The sequence below is a fragment of the Cricetulus griseus genome, chromosome 2, assembly GCF_003668045.3.
Source record: "Cricetulus griseus strain 17A/GY chromosome 2, alternate assembly CriGri-PICRH-1.0, whole genome shotgun sequence".
Lineage (NCBI taxonomy): Eukaryota > Metazoa > Chordata > Mammalia > Rodentia > Cricetidae > Cricetulus > Cricetulus griseus.
Window position 1 is genome coordinate 13,986,026 of NC_048595.1, and position 18,022 is coordinate 14,004,047.

At 51.8% G+C, this 18,022-nt stretch overlaps 2 protein-coding genes across 4 annotated transcripts in view; one reads left to right on the plus strand and one right to left on the minus strand.

Moving 5' to 3' along the window:
- Positions 1–991: 991 nt before the first annotated feature.
- On the minus strand, positions 992–8,066 carry LOC100751755 (aflatoxin B1 aldehyde reductase member 2). Its single transcript, XM_027399846.1, has 7 exons — positions 7,730–8,066; positions 4,579–4,766; positions 4,292–4,396; positions 2,916–3,012; positions 2,630–2,729; positions 1,781–1,910; positions 992–1,398 (listed from the first exon to the last, which is right to left on the minus strand). Exons 1-7 carry the CDS (start codon positions 8,049–8,051, stop codon positions 1,237–1,239), a joined length of 1,104 nt encoding a protein of 367 aa, XP_027255647.1. The 5' UTR covers positions 8,052–8,066; the 3' UTR covers positions 992–1,236.
- The window catches only part of Slc66a1 (solute carrier family 66 member 1), a 13,785-nt gene continuing 3,813 nt past the window's right edge, over positions 8,051–18,022 (plus strand). The window contains exons 1-8 of one of the 3 annotated variants that reach the window (XM_027399848.2): positions 8,051–8,182; positions 10,881–10,961; positions 11,561–11,804; positions 15,136–15,265; positions 15,848–15,935; positions 16,318–16,460; positions 16,620–16,712; positions 17,373–17,558. In XM_027399848.2, coding sequence (XP_027255649.1) covers positions 11,641–11,804; positions 15,136–15,265; positions 15,848–15,935; positions 16,318–16,460; positions 16,620–16,712; positions 17,373–17,558 — 804 coding nt within the window. In that variant the 5' untranslated portion in view covers positions 8,051–8,182; positions 10,881–10,961; positions 11,561–11,640. Of the gene's footprint in view, positions 8,183–8,229; positions 8,986–10,880; positions 10,962–11,560; positions 11,805–15,135; positions 15,266–15,847; positions 15,936–16,317; positions 16,461–16,619; positions 16,713–17,372; positions 17,559–18,022 lie in introns of those variants that run through there. The other 2 variants (XM_027399849.2, XM_035439458.1) reach the window with 2 other exon arrangements.

The following is an 18,022-nucleotide window of genomic DNA, read 5'->3' on the forward strand; positions in this document are numbered from 1 at the left end:
CTCCACATCCAGATTTTTACTTGAGTGTCTGGTCTTCAAACTCATATCCTGACGTTTAGGCAACAAGTACTCTTACCCACTGAGCTGTCTTACTAGGTGCCAATATTCATATTTATATTTAAAAAATTTTGAGTTCTCTCTCTCTATGTCTGGTATCTGCTGAGGCTGAGAGGGTGTCAGACCCCTTGGAACTGGAGTTCTACATGTTTGTGAGGTACCATGTGGGTCTGGGACTCAAACCCAAATCCTATGCAAGAGCAGCAAGTGCTCTTAACTGCTGAGCCATCTCTCCAGACCAACCCCCAATATTTAAATAGTGCTTATCACCTGCCATGTGTCCCAAGAAGAGATGGGTTACCATTATTTCTCTGGCTATCACTGAGCTACACCAGCTTCTGTTGTTTGGACTTTTTCTTTTTCTTTTTGAGACAAGGTCTCAGGATGGCCCAGAGCTATGTAACCCAGGTTGGTCTTGAAACTATCACAACTCAGCTGGGGGGTGGTGGCAGCGCACGCCTGTAGTCCCAGCACTCAGGAGGCAGAGGCAGGTGGATCTCTGTGAGTTCGAGCCCAGCCTGGTCTACAAGAGCAAGTGCCAGGACAGCCTCCAAAGACACAGAGAAACCCTGTGTCGAAAAGCAAAACAAAACAAAAACAAAACTATGACAACCCTCTTTAAAAATAAATCCATTAAGGATTTAGTAAGACAATTCCAAAGGAGAGAGTCAAAGGCCATGCCTTTTAAATTCACCCTGTTTGTTTTTGAGAGAGGGTCTCATTAGGTATCCTCTGCTGGCCTGGAACTCACTATATAGCTAAGTCAATTTCTCCGCTCAGTCTCGAGTGCTGGAACTAACAGGCATGCATAGCTATACCTGCCCCATTCTGACATGTGTAGAAGAGTGATGGGTGAGGCTCCTGGTTCCACCCTTTCTCGTGGGTCCCGAGGCAGAGTGGAGGCAGCAGGTGTGGAGCAGTAGAGGGGACCATGTGAGGTTCAGTCCTGGCAGCAGTCAGGACAGATGCCAGCTTTATTCAGACAGGAAGCACTGCTGACTACTGTGCCTAGCCTGCTCTCACAGTGAGGTGACAGGGAGCAGGGCTGCAATCTAGAGGACTGTGTTAAGTGGAGACAGGCAGAAGGACCATCTGGGTCAGCATAAGGCAAGAAATGGTAGGGTGTGAACCCAAGAGGGGGTGGGAAAGCCCTTGCTTGGCAGCTTGGGCCAGGACAGTCTATCTGAAGTAGTTGGGACACTCATGGGCAACCAGGTTCCAGGCTTGGTTAAAGGCATCCACAACAGCTGGCTCCAGGGGCCCTTCCTCAGTGGCAGCCAAGTTCTGTTCCAGCTGCTCCAGGCTGGACATGCCCAGGATGACTGCGTCCCCTCGGTTGCCCTGCAAGGGGTGACAGCCAGATCTCAGCATACTTTTGCTAATTGGTGGTTCCTGTCACACACGTCCCTCTTTCCCTGTCCCCTGATAAGATCTGGGATCTTGGTGTACATCTGTCCTGACACCCAGGAAGATCTGAAGGGGTCTTTGACAACTGAACGAATGTGACTAAACTCTTGTCCCTTCTTACAGGAGCTCTTCTCTGGGGAGACATAAGTAAAAACCCACCCTCTCTCTAGGACACTTGCCTCATGCCTGCCTGGCAAGCTCTTTGTACACGAAATTACCCCACTAGCCCTGAATCAGGTACTCTCTGTAGAAATAACTTAAAGGCAACTCTGGGTCCCCTAAAGGAACAGAAAATGAGCTCATGATTCTGGGCTACCTGGAGCTGTGAGTGGTGGTACATCCAGCGCAGGGCAGCCGAGGTCATGCTGGGGGCGCTGCTGCCATACGTGGTCTGCAGGGCCTTTTCTACCAGGGCAATGGCCTCGAAGTGGTGTTCCTTCCAGAAGCTGAGTGAGTGGGGAGAGTGGCTCAAGTGGTAAGAATTTTGGGTCACACTGGGGACTAAATCCAAAGAGACTACCAAAGTACTGCTCCCACCCCCATTCTGTGGCATGGAAGGAACTGTATCTCTCTGGCAGAGAGGACCTCCTCCTTTACAGGGCATCAGAAGCTCCTGGGCTGCCCACTCGCTCACTAGATGCATCAGTGGAAACTCCTAGACCTGTCTGCCATTCACCTAGTGCAACAGGGAAGCTACTGCAAAGCCAGACTTAGCTCTGGCCTTCCAAGCCTCCACCCAAGGTCCTCTCTTTCCTTCCTGGCATGGCATGTCTCAGAGTAGCAATGGCTACTAGAGGTAAGGGTGGGGTTTCCAAATTTCCTTATAGAGGTAGAAGAAAAAGAGAAACCCTGGGATTTGCTATTTCTCATAAGAATCAAGGCTGGGCGGTGGTGATGCATGCCTTTAATCCCAGCACTTGAGAGACAGAGGCAGTCAGAGCTCTGTGAGTTAGAGTCTAGCCTGGTCTACAGAGTGAGCTCCAGGACAGCCAGGACTGTTACCAAAGAGAAACCCTGTCTTGAAAAACAACAACAACAAAAAGAATCAAGAAACACAGAGGGGGCAGTAGGAGGTTTTATCCCTAGGAGCACAGCTAAGAACTTCACGTAAGATAAAGGGGACATCTTACCCCTACCCACCCTGATGCGGAGAACCCCAGCTTACCGGTTCCTGTAGGTCTCAGCCCAGCTATTCCCAAAGAAGCGGCCCACAGGCTGCTTCCCATCCTTGTCTTCATATTTGTATTTGCCTGTCAGCAGGCCCCCTGTGTGATGGCAACAGTCAGACTCTGGCCCGGACTCCTCCCCAAGGCTGCCAGTTCCCACCCAGCTCTGACATGGAGAGCAGAAGGGAGCCTGGAAAGGGCATCCAATAGGGCAGTAATCTGTAGAGTCCAGCTTGGCATGCCTATCCACCCACCCACAGGACCTGTTCCCATGGCAGCCCATACCAGCCAAAGGGTTGTAGGCATAGAATCTCAATCCAAAGTGTCTGAGGCAGGGGAGGAGTTCCTTCTCCACCTGCCGGGTGGTGGCGTTGTACATGCCCTGCAGGGAAGAAGAGGGGTCTGTTGCAGAGTGTGGATGCATCAAGGAAAGGGACCCAGTTTTCCTCTTTAGAATAATTTATTTTGGAAGCCTTTCTTCTTTAGAGACAGATCTTGATAAACTCGCCAGGCTGTCCTTAAACTCCTCAGCTGAAGTGATCCTTCTGCCTCAACTTCCTCAGTAGCTGGGACTAGAGGTTTATACCCTGTGTCTGCTAGTCCTCCATTTTTCCTTTGTGTGTGTGCCTGTAGGTATGCGTTGTATACATGTATGGGTGCAGAGGCCAGAGGAGGCTGTTGGGGGTCCTGCTGTACCTCTCTGCCTTATTCCCTTGAGACAGGGCCTCTTACCAAATCTGGAGCCAGGTGGGCATAGCACAAGCCCCAGTGATCCTCTTGTCCCCTGCCTTTTGTTGCACCAGGTCACAGGTGCAGGAATCACACCTGGCTCAGGCTCGCCTTGAACTTACAGTGATCCCCCTGCCTCAGACTTCCAAGTGGCGAATTACATGTATGTGCCACTATGCCCAGATTTGAAATTTTCTACTCTGGAAACTCAAAATCTCACTATCCCAGGTTCAATTATTTCAACTCTCACCTGGAGGTCTTAGGGACTAAACCGCCTTTTTTTTTCCTTAAATATTATGGGATGGAGTGTGGTTGAGAATGCTGGGCCCAGGGAGGGGAAACTGGCCTGGGTTATCACTCTACAGATATCTCCAGGCCTCTTCTATGAGCTGAATGCCAAAATCACAACTACTCAAAAGTTCAGCAAATTCTCCACTTCCAAGAGATGTAATAATGAAACTAAAAATATAGACAGCAGGCTGAGGTGTATAGAACAGATACCAGGACTTGGGTTCAGTCCCCAGTACCAGAAAACAAAACACCACAATAACAGAAATCTGCAGAGAAATGCAGCAAAGGTGGACTCCAAGGTGAAGGAGGTACTCAAGTAGCTTGTCTATGAGGATGTGTTTCAGAGACTGGAGGCTCCTAGGGGCTAGTGGAGAGTACTTCTAGGGCGTGTGTGTGGGGTATTCTAGTACTTCTAGGCTGCAGTGCAGGATGGGAGGAAGGAAGAAGACGTGTGTGCTCAGACGGTAAGCAAGCAGGTGAGCAACAGCCAGGCTGGTGAGAAACGAGGTGGTACCTGCAGGCTCTGAGGAGGGGAGTGGCTTCTCTGTAGAGGGTCTAAGCAGGGGTCCAAAGCACGAGATGACTTGGGACCAACTGAGCCCTGAGGTCTGGGTGGCCCTAGCACACCAAATCGCCCTCACCTGGTACACGGTTGGCAGGATCCAGCTGTTGCTCTTGCAGAGGGTACAGACCTCCGCCACCTCCCAGGAGGCATAGTTGGACAGGCCAAGCTCCACAAACTTGCCCTGCAGGGGAGAGGACTCTGCTCAGCCCAGGGAACCAGGAAGGGAAAACCAACTGGGTGAGGAACCTGGGAGTGGAATCTGTGCCTAGCTCTGCCCTGGATACCCAGAGAGCCTTGTTGTCAAGCCAGAGTAAGGACGAGAGGAGTAGAGATCACCTCTCTGAGCTCAGGGGCCACCCTCACCTCCTGATGCAGCTGGTGGCAGGCACGAAGCGTCTCTTCTATAGGGGTGCTGTGGTCAGGTGCATGTAAATAGAAGAGGTCCACCCGGGGACACTGCAGCCGCTTCAGTGACGTCTCCAGCTGGGACCGGACACTGTCAGGCTTTAGTGACTTTCCATCCCAAGGGTTGGCCTTGGTGGCAATTTTCACTTGCAGGAAGATTATAATGATGATTAAGAGATTTATTCGAGGGCTAGAGAGATGACTCAGTGGTTAAAGAACACAAGCTGTTTTTCCAGAGGTCCTGAGTTCAATTCCCAGAAACCACAAAATGGCTCACAACCATCTGTCATGAGACAGACCTCTTGCAGCCTTCAGGGATACATGCAGACAGAACACTGTACATGTAATAAATAAAGAAATAAATATTTTTTTTAAAAGAGAGAGAGAGAGAGACCTATTCGAAGGCCAGGCATGGTGGTGCACGTCTTTAATCCCAGCAGTCAAGAGGCAGAGGCAGGCAGATCTCTGTGAATTTGAGGACAGCCTGGTCTACATGAGTTCCAGGACGCTAGGGCTGTTACACAGAGAAACCCTGTCTTGAAAAACCAAAACAACAACAAAAAGATGTATTAGAATTACTCACTGGCCATGTAAATGTCAATGTTCCTGGGTAAATTACTTAATTTGGTCCCTAATTCCTAATCTGTAAAATGAAATGACAATAGTAGAACTGTCCTCACATGGAGGGCACAGGAATTAAATAACCTTTTTTTCTTCTTAAATTCTAGGTAGGGGGCTGGAAAAATGGCTCAGCAGTTAAGAGCACTGGCTCTTCCTCCAGAGGTCCTGAGTTCAGTCCCAGAAATCAAATGGTGGCTCACAACCATCTATAATGGGATCTGATGCCCTCTTCTGGTGTACAGGCAATCATGCAGACAGAACACACATAAAATACATAAGTAAATAAAACTTAAAATTCTATGTCGTTTTATTTTATTTATTTATTATGTATAAACATTCTGCTTCCATGTATATCTGCACACCAGAAGGCGGCACCAGATCTCATAACAGATGGTTGTGAGCCACCAGGTGGTTGCTGGGAATTGAACTCAAAGAGCAGTCAATGCTCTTAACCTCTGAGCCATCTCTCCAGCCCTCTACGTCGTTTTAAAATCCTTCCAATTTTATATGTAGACAATCATGCCATCTATGAACTGAGGGGGCTTTATTTTTATTTTTCTGTAAAGATTTACTTACTATGAATACTGTGTTCTGCCTGCATGTGTGCCTGCAGGCCAGAAGAGGGCACCAGATCTTATTATAGATGGTTGTGAGCCAACACGTGGTTGCTGGAAATTGAACTCAGGACCTCTTAAAGAGCAGGCAGTGCTGTTAACCTCTGAGCCATCTCTCCAGGGTCAGGAGATACGATGGTTCAGCAGTTAAAAGCACTTGTTGCTCTGGCAGAAGACCCAGGTTCGAGTCCCAGTACCCAGAGGGCATCTTACAACCACCCATCACTTCAGTTCCAGAGAATTCAACACCCTCTTTGGGTACAAGGTATGTGGAACACACCCATACATGCAGACAAAACACTTGTACACTACATAAAAAAATATATCTTTAAAAGTTTTAATTTTTTTAATGGACAAAGGACCTGAATAGACACTTTTAAAAAATGTTGGCTGGTAAGTTGTCTCAGTGGATGTGGGTGCCTGCCACACGAGGCTGCATTTTGAATTTTAAGAGTATATAATCACAGGGCAGGTGGTGTAGGACTTGAGACATGAGAAGAGTGGAGACTTCACCCCAAAGGTGCTCAAACACCATCCCAGACTTCAGACTTGATGTTCTCAAGTTTTGTCAGGATGATATGGGCCCATTATTTGGCTCCTGCAAGCCATAGAATGGAGAAGGAACTGGGAGTGGGGGCAGGCCTGAAAGGAGGGTGGCCAGTAAAGTACTATGTAAGAACATATGAAAGAGAGGCTGAAAGAGATGGCTCAGTGGTTTGGAGCATTTACTGTTCTTGCAGAGGGTCCAGGTTCAATTCCCAGAACCACACGTTTGGCTCACAATCACCTGCAACTACAGTTCCAGGGTCTCTAACGTCCTGTTCTGGTCTCTGGGAGCATACATACATGCAGGCAAAGCACTACTAAATATAAATTAGGTATCAGAAAAAGATCAGCCAGGTGTTGGGCTTGAGAGATCCGCTCATTTATGGCCCTCCAGTTCCACCGTGTTGTGAATCTAAGGAGCCCCAGAGGGCCACTGCACAGGAACCGGGAGGAGGCAAAGGAAACACTCCCTAGGTATCAGGCACATTCCCGAGACTTCCAATGGCTTCAAGGAAACGAGGGACAGTTCCCCTCATCTTCCATGAAGGGACACATGGCACTGACCATCCTGCCCCATACATGTACTCCGCACTGAGAAGCTCTATCTTCGAACTGCTGAGTCTTCAGCTTCCAGTGGCCCTTTCTCTTGTTCTCTCCACAGCACAGTGCTTCTTACGAAGCTCGTAGAGCCTCAGTGCTCTACCAGCTTCGCCTACTGCCCTCCCTGGGGCTTCCACAAGCTACTCCCCAGCAATCACGGCTTTAGTCTTCAGTGCTGGACTTGGAACTCCCTCTGTGTGCTAGTCACTTCCCCATTGCAGTAGTCCCCATTACAAGACCTGGCCCAGTGTGGGTAGAAAGGTTAGTTAGTGCCCTCTCCCCACGCTACCTTTCCACCCCTGGGCCCTCGAGCCCTTGGCATTGCCACAGGCCTCCTTGAGGACAAAGTCTAGGAGGTGATCAAATATGCTCCTGGGGTGCAGGGGTGGTGAGGGTAAGAGGGGAGGGCATAAGCACAAAGCTCGTGGCGGGGCGGCGGCTATGGGCAACTGGAGAGTTGGGAGGCAGGAACGGAGGTAGGAAGCAAGGGGCAAGAAGAACAGGCTCAAGGTGAGACTGGGGAGCTTCCTCACACCCGCCCAAGCCCAGAAGCTTCGAAGGAGAGACGGGACCAAGCTCAGTTCGGTAGTTCAGAACTTCAGATGACTTAGGAGCTTGGAGTCCACGCAGCTGTGGACGTGGGGAGCTTACGAAGCTCCTGGGTGCAGAACCTGGGGGGTGCAGGAGTGTGTGGGGGTGTGTCGGGGGGGGGCAGGTGCAGCGGTTACCTGTGCAGTCGCCGCTGCCCAGCCCAAGCCCCAGGCCGCCCAGGATGCTCTCGGACTGGCCGTCGCAGTACATGAAGGCCGTGTCCAGTTCGCTGTGGCCGCGCTCCATGAAGGCACGTACCGTCGCGGCGCTGGCGCTCGCATCCATGCGGCGCCCCATCTCCATGGTGCCCAGAACCGTGGCGGGCCGGAGAGGGGCGCCCGAGGTGGCGCCGAGCGGCGGAGGCCGGGACATGGCGAGAGGACGCGCTACGGAAGGCCCGGAGCGACGCGCGGAGCGAGCAGCAGCGCGGACCACGGCTCGGGACGCCGCACGCAGCATGGAGACTGCGCCTGCGCGCCCGGGAGCCTCGGGCTCCGCCCACAGCGCGCGGGGGCGGGGCGTCGCGAAGATCAGCTGACCCCGGCGGGCTCGGGACCTTGAAGCTGAGTCGGGCTGCGGATCCTCATCGGGTGAGACTGCAGAGGGCTGGCGGCAGGCCGGGGGCCGGGACTCCGGGCGCACCCTGTCAGTTCTTTCCTACAACCTCCTCCAGCCCTGCACGGCTCCCGGCGCCGGTCCCCTTTTGGGGCGCGGGACCCCGGGCTTCAGCCGGGTCTGGCCTGGGATCCCAGTACGGGTCCGGTTCCACTTCTCACCTGCCTTCCGGTCTCTTGGCTTCTGATTGCCTTGTTTTTCCCGAACTGGGCGGGGGCCTCGCGGCGCTTGCCCCAGCGGCTGCCCTGTCATTATCCCTCCGAACCGGCAGAGTCACCGGAAGGAGTTAGAGTCTTGGTGTGGAGGCCTGGAGTGGGTAGGATCCCGGAGCCAATGCGGGATCTCCTGACATTCTCCCCGGGTCTGCAGCGAGGGAGCCCAGAGTGCCCCCTCCCACGCCAGGTTCACAGCAGGATTCCAAGGAGGGTTGGTTAGAAGAGTGAGGACTGTTGGAGTCTCAGGTTTTGTTCAGTTAGTGTTGTATCCTGTGTGTTACTATGTGGCCCCGGGCTACAGCGAGAACAGAATATTACCATAGACCATGCCAGATGTGCTTCAGTGGGAAGCATCTTCCTGGCTTTGCTTAAAGCTGAAGGAGTTGGGTGTACCTGGCCAGCCTTTCTGGACATGAACCATGAGAGTCAGGGATCCTTCCTATTTCTGGGGGATTGTAGCTCAGTGGTAGAGCACTTGACCAGCATGTATGAGTTCCTAGGCTCAAGCCATTGTTACACGGCTTGGACTGGGTTTTTATTGAAGTCTGCCGTCAGTCTAAGAGGTAAGCACCTTTCATGACTTCCTTCATTTTATGCATCAGAACACTGAAGCTCTGTCACTTGCCCAGAGGGACTTCTCAGTCCTAGGCTCTCCTCAGTTCACAAGTTTCCTTCCTTTCCTTCTCTTCCTCTCCCCTTCTCGTCTCATGTCGTTTGTTTGTTTGTTTGTTTTTCAACACAGAGTTTCTCTTTGAAACAGCTTTAGCTGTCCTGGAACTCGCTGTGTAGACCAGGCTGGCTTCGAACTCACTGAGATCCGCCTGCCTCTGCCTCCCGAGTGCTGGGATTAAAGGCGTGAGCCACCACTGCCTGGCTTCATGCCTTTTTTTCCCCTCCCCCTCTTCCTCATGCTTCCTTCGGCCTCCCTCTCCTTTACATTTTCTGAACCTTTGTTGTGCAGCTGGTGCGTGAGAGTAGGAAATACACAAACGGGGAGAGGAGAGGGACTTTCTTGAAGAGCAGTGTTTAACAAGGATAGTGATGCCTCTTCTCCAGGAGCGTGCTCCTGGGGACAGGAGGAGGAGGTCATGCAGTTTAGAAATGGGTCGTGGTATCTCTAGCAGGTATTGTGGTGGAGAAGGATTCCTTAGAGGAAGAAACGCTGTGCGTAGGTACCTGGGACTCTGTGGACCTGGGGTAGGAGACGGAAGTTAGGAGAGTGTTTCTTGGGGGTCCTTGGGACCTTGTCTCTGTGAATTTGAACTTGATTCAGTAGGAAAATGGAACCTGCATCTGCTTTGGTGGGAAGTGCCTCCCTGGTGTTGCTTGGGGTTGGAGAGGAGTGGGATATTTCAGGAGCTCTGTCTCCTGGCCAGCCTTTCTGGAAATGAACCATGAGAGTCAGAATCCTGCAGACTGAGGGATGTTAGCCTGGTGGTAGAGCACGTGACTAGCGTGTATGAGCTCTCAGGCTCAATCTTTGCTATCGAGAAAAGAGCTGGGAGGGCTGTTCACACCCAGTCCCTGCTCGCCTTGTTTCCTTCCTAACCTGGTAGAAGGGAGTGAGGGGTTCCACAGTGGCCACGATATTAGCCCCAGTTCATAGACAGCCTCAGACAAGCTGACTCACTGGCCCAAAGACACTCAACCCTACTTTAAAGTAGGGACAGTGTTCTCTACTGTGTTGTGAGGGATGACAGTGTATGGATATGTGATGAACTGTGTTGGCCCATTCAGAGCCTACATGGGGGCATGGGGCGGGGGAAGTCCAGTAGGATATCTGTGGCTGGCAAACAAGAGGACTTTTTAGGCACAGCTCTTACCTGGACTGTGTGTGAACTGCCGTGTCAGGTAATTGCTCCCCAAATTGGCTATGCTGATGTCTTCTGCACCAGCCACTGAGGCCAGGGAAGAACTTTCCATTTATCCTCTGCCCCATACTGGAGCTGTCAGACAGTGACCCGGGGCACCCTTACCTCCAGCTCTAGCAGCTATTCACGTAGGTTTGAGAGTTGGGGCTTCCTGAGAAAAGGAGCTGCCCTGCTTCCTCTCCCTGGCCTGATCATCGCAAGCTCAGCAGTCCTGGGTCCAGCCAGAGCTCTTTGAGGAGTCCAGAGGCATAAGTGGGAACTAAGAAGATCTAAGAGCGAGTCCATCTGGATGAGGAAGCACCCTCTTAGCACAGTGACAAAAGGGGAAGCCATGGCAGCCTCCAGTGGAGCCTCTCCCTTGGGGGTTTGACTCTTTTACTTTCTGGCTGGGTGGCCCTGACAGATGACTTCCCTACTGTGGTCTCAGGTCCCTCCCAAATATGTTGGTAGTGTTCTATTCGAATCAGTCTGAGGACAGAATGTGTGATTCAAGCCAGGACTGGAGGAGATGACCGGGGCCAGGGCTTGCCCTCCCTCCCTTCTCTGGTTGTCATGCATACCGAGTGACAGTGTCCTACTCTGTGCAGGTGGCAAGGAACTGTGAGGACTCTTTCTTCCTGCTCCTTCAACCAGCCAGACTCTGGGTGTGGGCTGTGGCTTCCTTGCAGGTAGGTATCATGCATGTCTTTCAGGCTTTGGGAGGGACATGGGCCCCAGCTTCATATCCGGGTACCTGGGGAACCCTAGGAACCACCTTCTCATTCACACATGAAAGATGCATAGGGTAGCTTCCCTCCAGAGAGGCCTGGCCTCAGAAACCTTGTCCAAGTATAGGAATGACAAATGAATGGAAGCCTCGCCTGGTGGTTCAGACCTGTGATCCCAGCACTCAGGTGTCTGAAGCAGGATTGAAGGCTTGCGTAAGGCCAGCTTGGGCATTTGTGAGACCCTCTTGAGATGCAAAGTTTTAAAAAAAAAAATGCTGGGTATGCAGGACAGTTGTTGACCTTGTCCAGCACATACAAGGCTCTGGATCTGACCTCTAAAATAGAAAAAATACCTATATGTTCACAAGTTGTTTCAGAAGGTACTGTTGGCATACAGGCCCACCCCCTCTACCTATGAACTCATTTAACTGTCACGGCAACTATATGAAGTAGGGCCTGTCATTATCCTCACTGTGTAGACGACAGGGCCAGTTGACACCACAGGATCTTGAAAGGGGCTAGATCCGAAGGCTGAAGACCTCCTCTTTCCCTTTTTATAGAACGAACCTTCATCAGCCTCCCGAACTGTGTCTCCATACACCTGCGCCTTCTCCCCTGCTGGGACCCTCCCTCTGCAGCTATGGTCTGGAGGACGCTGGGCGCAAGCAACTTTTCCATGTGCCCCAATGGCTCCATCCAGTGGATCTGGGATGTGTTTGGTGAATGTGCTCAGGATGGCTGGGATGAAGCCAGCGTGGTCCTGGGCTTGGTCTCCATTCTCTGCTTTGCCGCATCCACCTTCCCGTGAGTATACACGCCTGTGTGACAGGAGCAGGTGGGGTTGGTAGCCGTCCATGCACGGCACAGAGGGTTTGGCTGGCTGGTCGTTGGCCTGTCTAGATTCCAGACCAGATATACTCCCTCCCTCCCTGATCACATTCACTGATGGCCAGCCCACTCTGAAGACGGGAGGCTGCATAGCACAGGTCAGACCTCACGCTGAGTGATGCTGATGCTAAAATAACATTTTCTACCATGTATTGAGTGCCCACTGTATTCTTGGCCCGTGTCCAGGTGCTGGTGGGGTTTACCTCCTTTGATCCTCATAACAGCCCCATGACACAGGCAGAGTTCCTTTCCCTGTTTTACAGACAAGACGAGGGCTAGGTAATGTGCTTTTCATTCATTGCCCAGTTAGAAAGAGATGGGGTTGGAGAGTGGGAGGCCTGGGATGCTTTAAATATGGCTGTGTCCTTCCAGTGAAGACAGGTTGATGGTGAAGACGGAAGTAGGGGCTACAAAACCATGTGGCCGTTGCTGGGCTGGGGGATAAGGATGTCACTGCACAGGGGTCCAGAGTGTCCACACTCAGCTTTGCTACCTAATGGCTCTGACCTGGGTGGATCACTGCCTTGCTCTGGGCCTTAGATCTCATTTACCCAGTATGTGTACAAGCTGGAAAGCTGGCATAGTGCCAGTGTCCAATTACATGCCGCATGAAAGAGAGCCCCTGGCCACTCAGCAGAGGCAGGAAGGGCCGCAGCCAGGAAGAACTTGGGGGTATGAGCTACTAGCAGGCAGGAAACAGCTGGCCAGGTGTGTGAGAGAAGGAACCACTACTGTCATGCCTGGCTGGGCATCGTGGAGGGTGAAGCAGGCAGAAGCGAAGTCAGGAATTCACTGAGGGCTCTATCATCTAAGGCTGTTGTCACTATTTTAAAAATTGCTCTTGGACTGGGTGTGGTAGCGTACATCTTTAATCCCAGCACTCAGGAGGCAGAGGCAGGCAGATCTCCAAGGCCAGCCTGGTCTACAGAGTTCTAGTACAGCCAAGGCCACACAGAGAAACCCTGATTCAAAAAACAAAGACAAACAAACAAACAAATTGCTCCTGGGCTGTGGAGATGGCTCAGTGGTTAAGAGCATTTACTGTTCTTGCAGAGGACCTGTGTTTGGTTCCTAGCATACATGATTGCTGCTTCTAACTGCAGTTTCAGGAGATCTGACATCCTCTTCTGGCCTTGCACCAGGGACACACATGGTGCACATACATCATTCAGGCAGAAAAACTAAAAATAAATCTTAAAAAAAGAAAAAAGGATGCTTGTTGGCTGTGGAGATCCCTCAGTGTAAATTGTTTGGTATTTCATCATGAAGATCTTAGTTTGATCCCCAGAACTCTTATAAAGATGGATATAGTGGGTCATATGTGTAATCCTAGTGTTCCCAGTGAGGTAGGAAGCAGAAATGGGAAAATCCTTGGGAGCTTGTGGGCCAGCTGGCCTGGCATGTACAACTGTGAACAAGAGACCCCACCTTAAACAAGGTGGAAAGTGAGGGTTAAGGCCAAAGGTTGCCCTCTGACCTCCATGTGCATAACATGGATCCTGTATACCCCACCCCCTTTCCAGTCCCCGGGAGGCTGAGGCAGGAGGATCAGGAGTTCAAGGCCAACCTGGCTTATCTAGGGAGATCCTGTAACCCTGAACTCCTGATCTTCCTGCTTCCGTCTCTGAATTTCTGGGATTACAGGGGTAGCCACCACTCCTGACTGTCTTTTCATTTTCTTCAAAAACAAAATTACATGTTTGGTTATTTTGCTTACATGTATGTGAGTGCACCCACCACATGTGTGCTTGGTATCTGGTGCCCAAAGACGGTGTCTGGATTCTTTGGAACTGTGGTTTACAGATAATTGTGAGACTCCCTGTGGGTGCTGGGAACTGAATATGGGGCTTCTGCAAGAGTCTCAAACTCAGAGAGCTCTGCTTGCCTCTGCCTCCTGAGTGCTGAGATTAAGGGCGAGTACCAACACTGCCCAGCTATTTATTATTAATTAGTTAATTAGTTAGTTAATTTTGAGACCTAGTCTCACTGTCTATCCCGGCAGTTTGAAACTCTGTAGACCAGTCTGTCCTCAAATTCATAGGGATCCACCTGGCTCTCAGTTTCTTTCTTTTTCTGGATTAGCTTTTACATTTTCATCTTATTATTTTATATGTGTGGATGTTTAGCCTGCATGTGTGTCTGTGCATCCCATGTGTGTAGTGCTCTTAGAGGTTAGAAGAGTTGGACTTGGAAGTCTCGGGCAGTTGTGAACCACCATATGTAACTGTCAAGAGCAAGACTGGAGAGCCAGGAGTAGAGGCATACACGGAGAGTTTGAGGCCAGCCTGGACTGTCTGAGGCCTTGTCACAAACAAACCAACAGCGACAATAGCAACAGAGCTTCAAGGCTAGAGGCTCTGGCCAGGCGTAAATCTTACAAGTGACACAGCCATCTCTGTCCCCAGTGTGCAGGATCCTAATAGATCTTCATGTCCTTGTGTTGGGACTCAAGGAGTCAGTACCCACAGGGGCTGAGGTCTGTGCCGAGACCCCTTCTCAGCAGTGGTTCACAGTACATTTGGCTTCATACCCAACCCAGCCACAGCATGTAGGGCGTTAGGGAAGATAGCTAGGGAACCAGAAGCCTGTGAAACAGCTGCAGGAGCTTGGCCACCTTCTCTGCTGTGCCCTGTGAGTGACCAGGCTGTAGGACTGCATGTCTTACCTCAGTGGCTCCTAAAGAGGGCCAGGCTTCACACCCACCTCAGCTGCCCCACCCCTGCTTTCAACTCCCACCAGCCAGATTTTAAAGATGTGTTTCTCAAGGCCGGACATATGTTTAGAAACCTGTACAGACCCTTCATCCCTTCTGGAGCCCCCAGGGTGCACTGGGGGAGAATCTAAATAAGGCTGTGAATCTGTCTGGAAAGATACAGCTGCTGTGCTCCTGAGCTAGTAAGGGTTCCCACTGGTAAAATTCCAATTGAAGTTCTGGGTCTCAACCTAAGCGCCGGGGCTATCACTTGCCCATCGATGCCCCAGTCGTACTGTTACTATTAAGGTCTTCTTTTTGGCCTTTGTGATTTCTGTTTGTTTGTTTTTCAAGACAGGGTTTCTCTATACAGACTTAGCTGTCCTGAAACTTGCTCTGTAGACAGGCTGACCTCAAACTCACAGAGCTCTGCCTGCCTCTGCCTCCCTAGTGCTGGGATTAAAGGCGTGGGCCACCACTGCCAGGCTCTTATTGGCCTTTTAAGTGGCTTCTTAGGCCTCAGCCTCTGAGCATGTGTCCCCTCCTCTTCCACAGCCAATACATCAAGGCCTGCAAGACAGGGAACATGGACCAGGCTCTATCGCTGTGGTTCCTTCTAGGCTGGATCGGTGGAGATTCCTGCAACCTTATTGGCTCCTTCCTTGCAGACCAGCTACCCCTGCAGGTGGGTGGGTCCCAGGCACAGTGGAGCAGCTAAGGACAAGCGGGAACAACTGTGGGAGGAGAGGCAGTGGCCTCCAGTCTGTCAGCCAACACTCCTTGGCCACCATGCTGTGTAACCATGCTTGAGTCAGGGTTCTGTTCAAGTCTCAGTTATCCCATTTGTCATGCAAGCATACCACACCACAGGGGGCTGTGGTTCTTAGGGATTGGGGGCCCAACTAAAATTTTTGAGTGTGGGGCCCTCTGAGTAGGAAATGGTGTTTTCCTTGGGAACCACAGACATCATTCTGTGGCCAGCAGGACTAGGGTCAGTCAGGAAGAACTTGGCTGTTCTGTCTGGACTCTGGCACTCGATGCTTTGTTGGACTGTCCAGGTTGTATTCTGGACCCCTTGTCCACCTGATTCCTCATTAATCTAGGTAGGAACTGGGAGCCCTCTGTTCAGTTGAGGAAACAAGAGGGTCAAAGAGGTGGTGTGACCAAAGCTGGTCACCAGATGGGGTGCAGTGGCAGGCGAGGGGCAGGGGCTGTTGCATCAGGGTTAGGACAGCAGCCAGTGCCTGGGTCTGCTTCTCTTTCCCAGACTTACACGGCTGTGTACTACGTCTTGGCCGATCTCATGATGCTGACCCTGTACTTCCATTACAAGTTCAAGAACCGGTCTTCTCCGTGTGAGTCCAGGGGTCACTCTGGGTCGGGCTCTGCTGGCCTTGGGAGGCCTGGGAACTCAGTTGAAGCAGGCTGAGGTGGAGACATGTGCAGATACGAGACACCCCGCTTGCTCTCTCCTCTCTTTGGCTCAGAGCCAGAAGGAGGATGAGTCACGGTGCAGACCCCAGGACAGAGTGCTGATGCCTCTGCCCTGACTGTCTTTCCTTTGTATCCCTAGGAAGAAGGGTACTGTTGTATCCCCATTCTACAGATGAAGGACTGAAGCTCAGAGAGGCTAGGTCACTTGTCTAGGGTCACACAGCTACTGAGAAGCAAGGCTGGGACTCCCATCCCAAGCTGTCTGCTGTCACCTAATTTTGGCTTCTCTCTTCCTCAATCCAGTGTCTGCCCCTATCAACTCTGTGCTCTTGTTCATCTTGGGGACGGTGTGTATCACACCACTCTTACGCGTTGCTGATCCTGTGGCTGTCTCCAGGGAAGGCTTCCGGGGACGGACACTCTTGTCTGTGGAGCCAGGCAATAAGGTCAGGCATGGGTCTGTGGAGGTAACATGGGTGGGCTGACTCTCATTCCCCTGCGTGGTCAGATAGATGTCAAGTTGTGGGGACTACTCACCCTCTTGGGGAGAATGCTCCCTAAAACTCTCACCAGATAGTGAATGCCCCCTTCCACACCCCCTCTAGCCCTTTACAAAGAAGGAGGTCATCGGCTTTGTCATCGGCTCGGTCTCCAGTGTGCTGTACCTGCTCTCAAGGCTGCCTCAGATCCGCACCAATGTGAGCTTTCGGTAGGGGTGTGGGCCACGTGGAAGGAGGGCTGGCAGGCTAAGCAGTGGTGTGGTGCAGGAATGTTTGTTCAGAAGCTGTCGACCACATCAGCTGTTGATGTGGGCAAAGTCACCCAGCTGCCAAGTTGGCCCCATGACACGTGCTGCCGATGGGTGCATGAGGCTGTGTCTCAGTAACATTGGAGGTTGTACGAGGGAGAGTGGACAGGAGGTGATGAGGACCCCAACTGGAGGCTTGCCTGGCAGGAGGAATCCGTGAAGGTTACAGAGCCAGGGGCCAGGAGGCAGAGGCAGCTATGATGTCTGAGGTCCTGGAAGAAGTGCTTGGAGTTGGGATTTGGAGTTGGGCACTGGATAGGGCTGTTTTGGGTGCCAGACCCATGCTGAGCAATGGGCACACAATGAAAAACCAGCTCAGCATATGTACCACACAGGGCACACACACGGACAGTTACAATCCAGAGTGATAAGAGCCTCTCTAGTTTTGGGGACAGGGCTGTCTCTCTCTCTAAGACTGACCCCTAGCTGGCTATATAGTCTAAGCTTGGCCTTGAACTCATGACCCTCCTGCCTTAGCCTCCCAAGTGCTCTGGTATTGTAGATAAGCGCCCTCTTTGAGATCTCTGATATCACCTCCCTCCACCCCCAGTTCCTACGGCAGTCAACCCAAGGCATTTCCTACTCACTGTTTGCGTTGGTGATGCTGGGGAACACACTGTACGGGCTGAGTGTGCTGCTCAAGAACCCTGAGGTGGGCCAGAGCGAAGGCAGCTACCTGCTGCACCACCTGCCCTGGCTCGTGGGTAGCCTGGGTGTGCTGCTGCTGGACACCATTGTATCCTTTAAGTGCGATGTTGGCAAAGTCATGTGGGCAAGGCAGTCTCTGCTTTAGTGTGCATATCCCTGCCAGTGCACCCTCTGTGCGTCGTCTGCCAGTCCATCCGTCCATTATGTATTCATCCACCTGTCCGTTCACCGACCCATCCTTCCATCTACAAGCCAGCCTTTCCTCCATCCTCCATTCACGCGTTTCCAACATCATCCACCATTCATTCATCTGTCCATTCACCCCCCACCCACTCACCTGTCTACCTCTCCATCCCTCCATCCACCCCTCCATCCACCCCTCCATCCATCATCCCTCCATCCCTCCCTCCATCCCTCCCTCCCTCCATCCCTCCCTCCATCCATCCCTCCCTCCATCCATCCACCCATCCCTCCATCCATCCCTCCATCCATCCCTCCCTCCATCCATCCATCCATCCATCCCATCCCTCCATCCATCCCTCCCTCCATCCA

Coding starts and splice junctions, on each gene's coding strand:
- LOC100751755 (XM_027399846.1), bottom strand. CDS start 8,051: ATGCTGCGTGCGGCGTCCCGAGCCGTGGTCCGCGCTGCTGCTCGCTCC. Junction 4,767..7,729: donor GGGCAGCGGCGACTGCACAG/GTAACCGCTGCA, acceptor TCTTCCTGCAAG/TGAAAATTGCCACCAAGGCC. Junction 3,013..4,291: donor TCCTGCCAACCGTGTACCAG/GTGAGGGCGATT, acceptor TCTTCCCTGCAG/GGCATGTACAACGCCACCAC.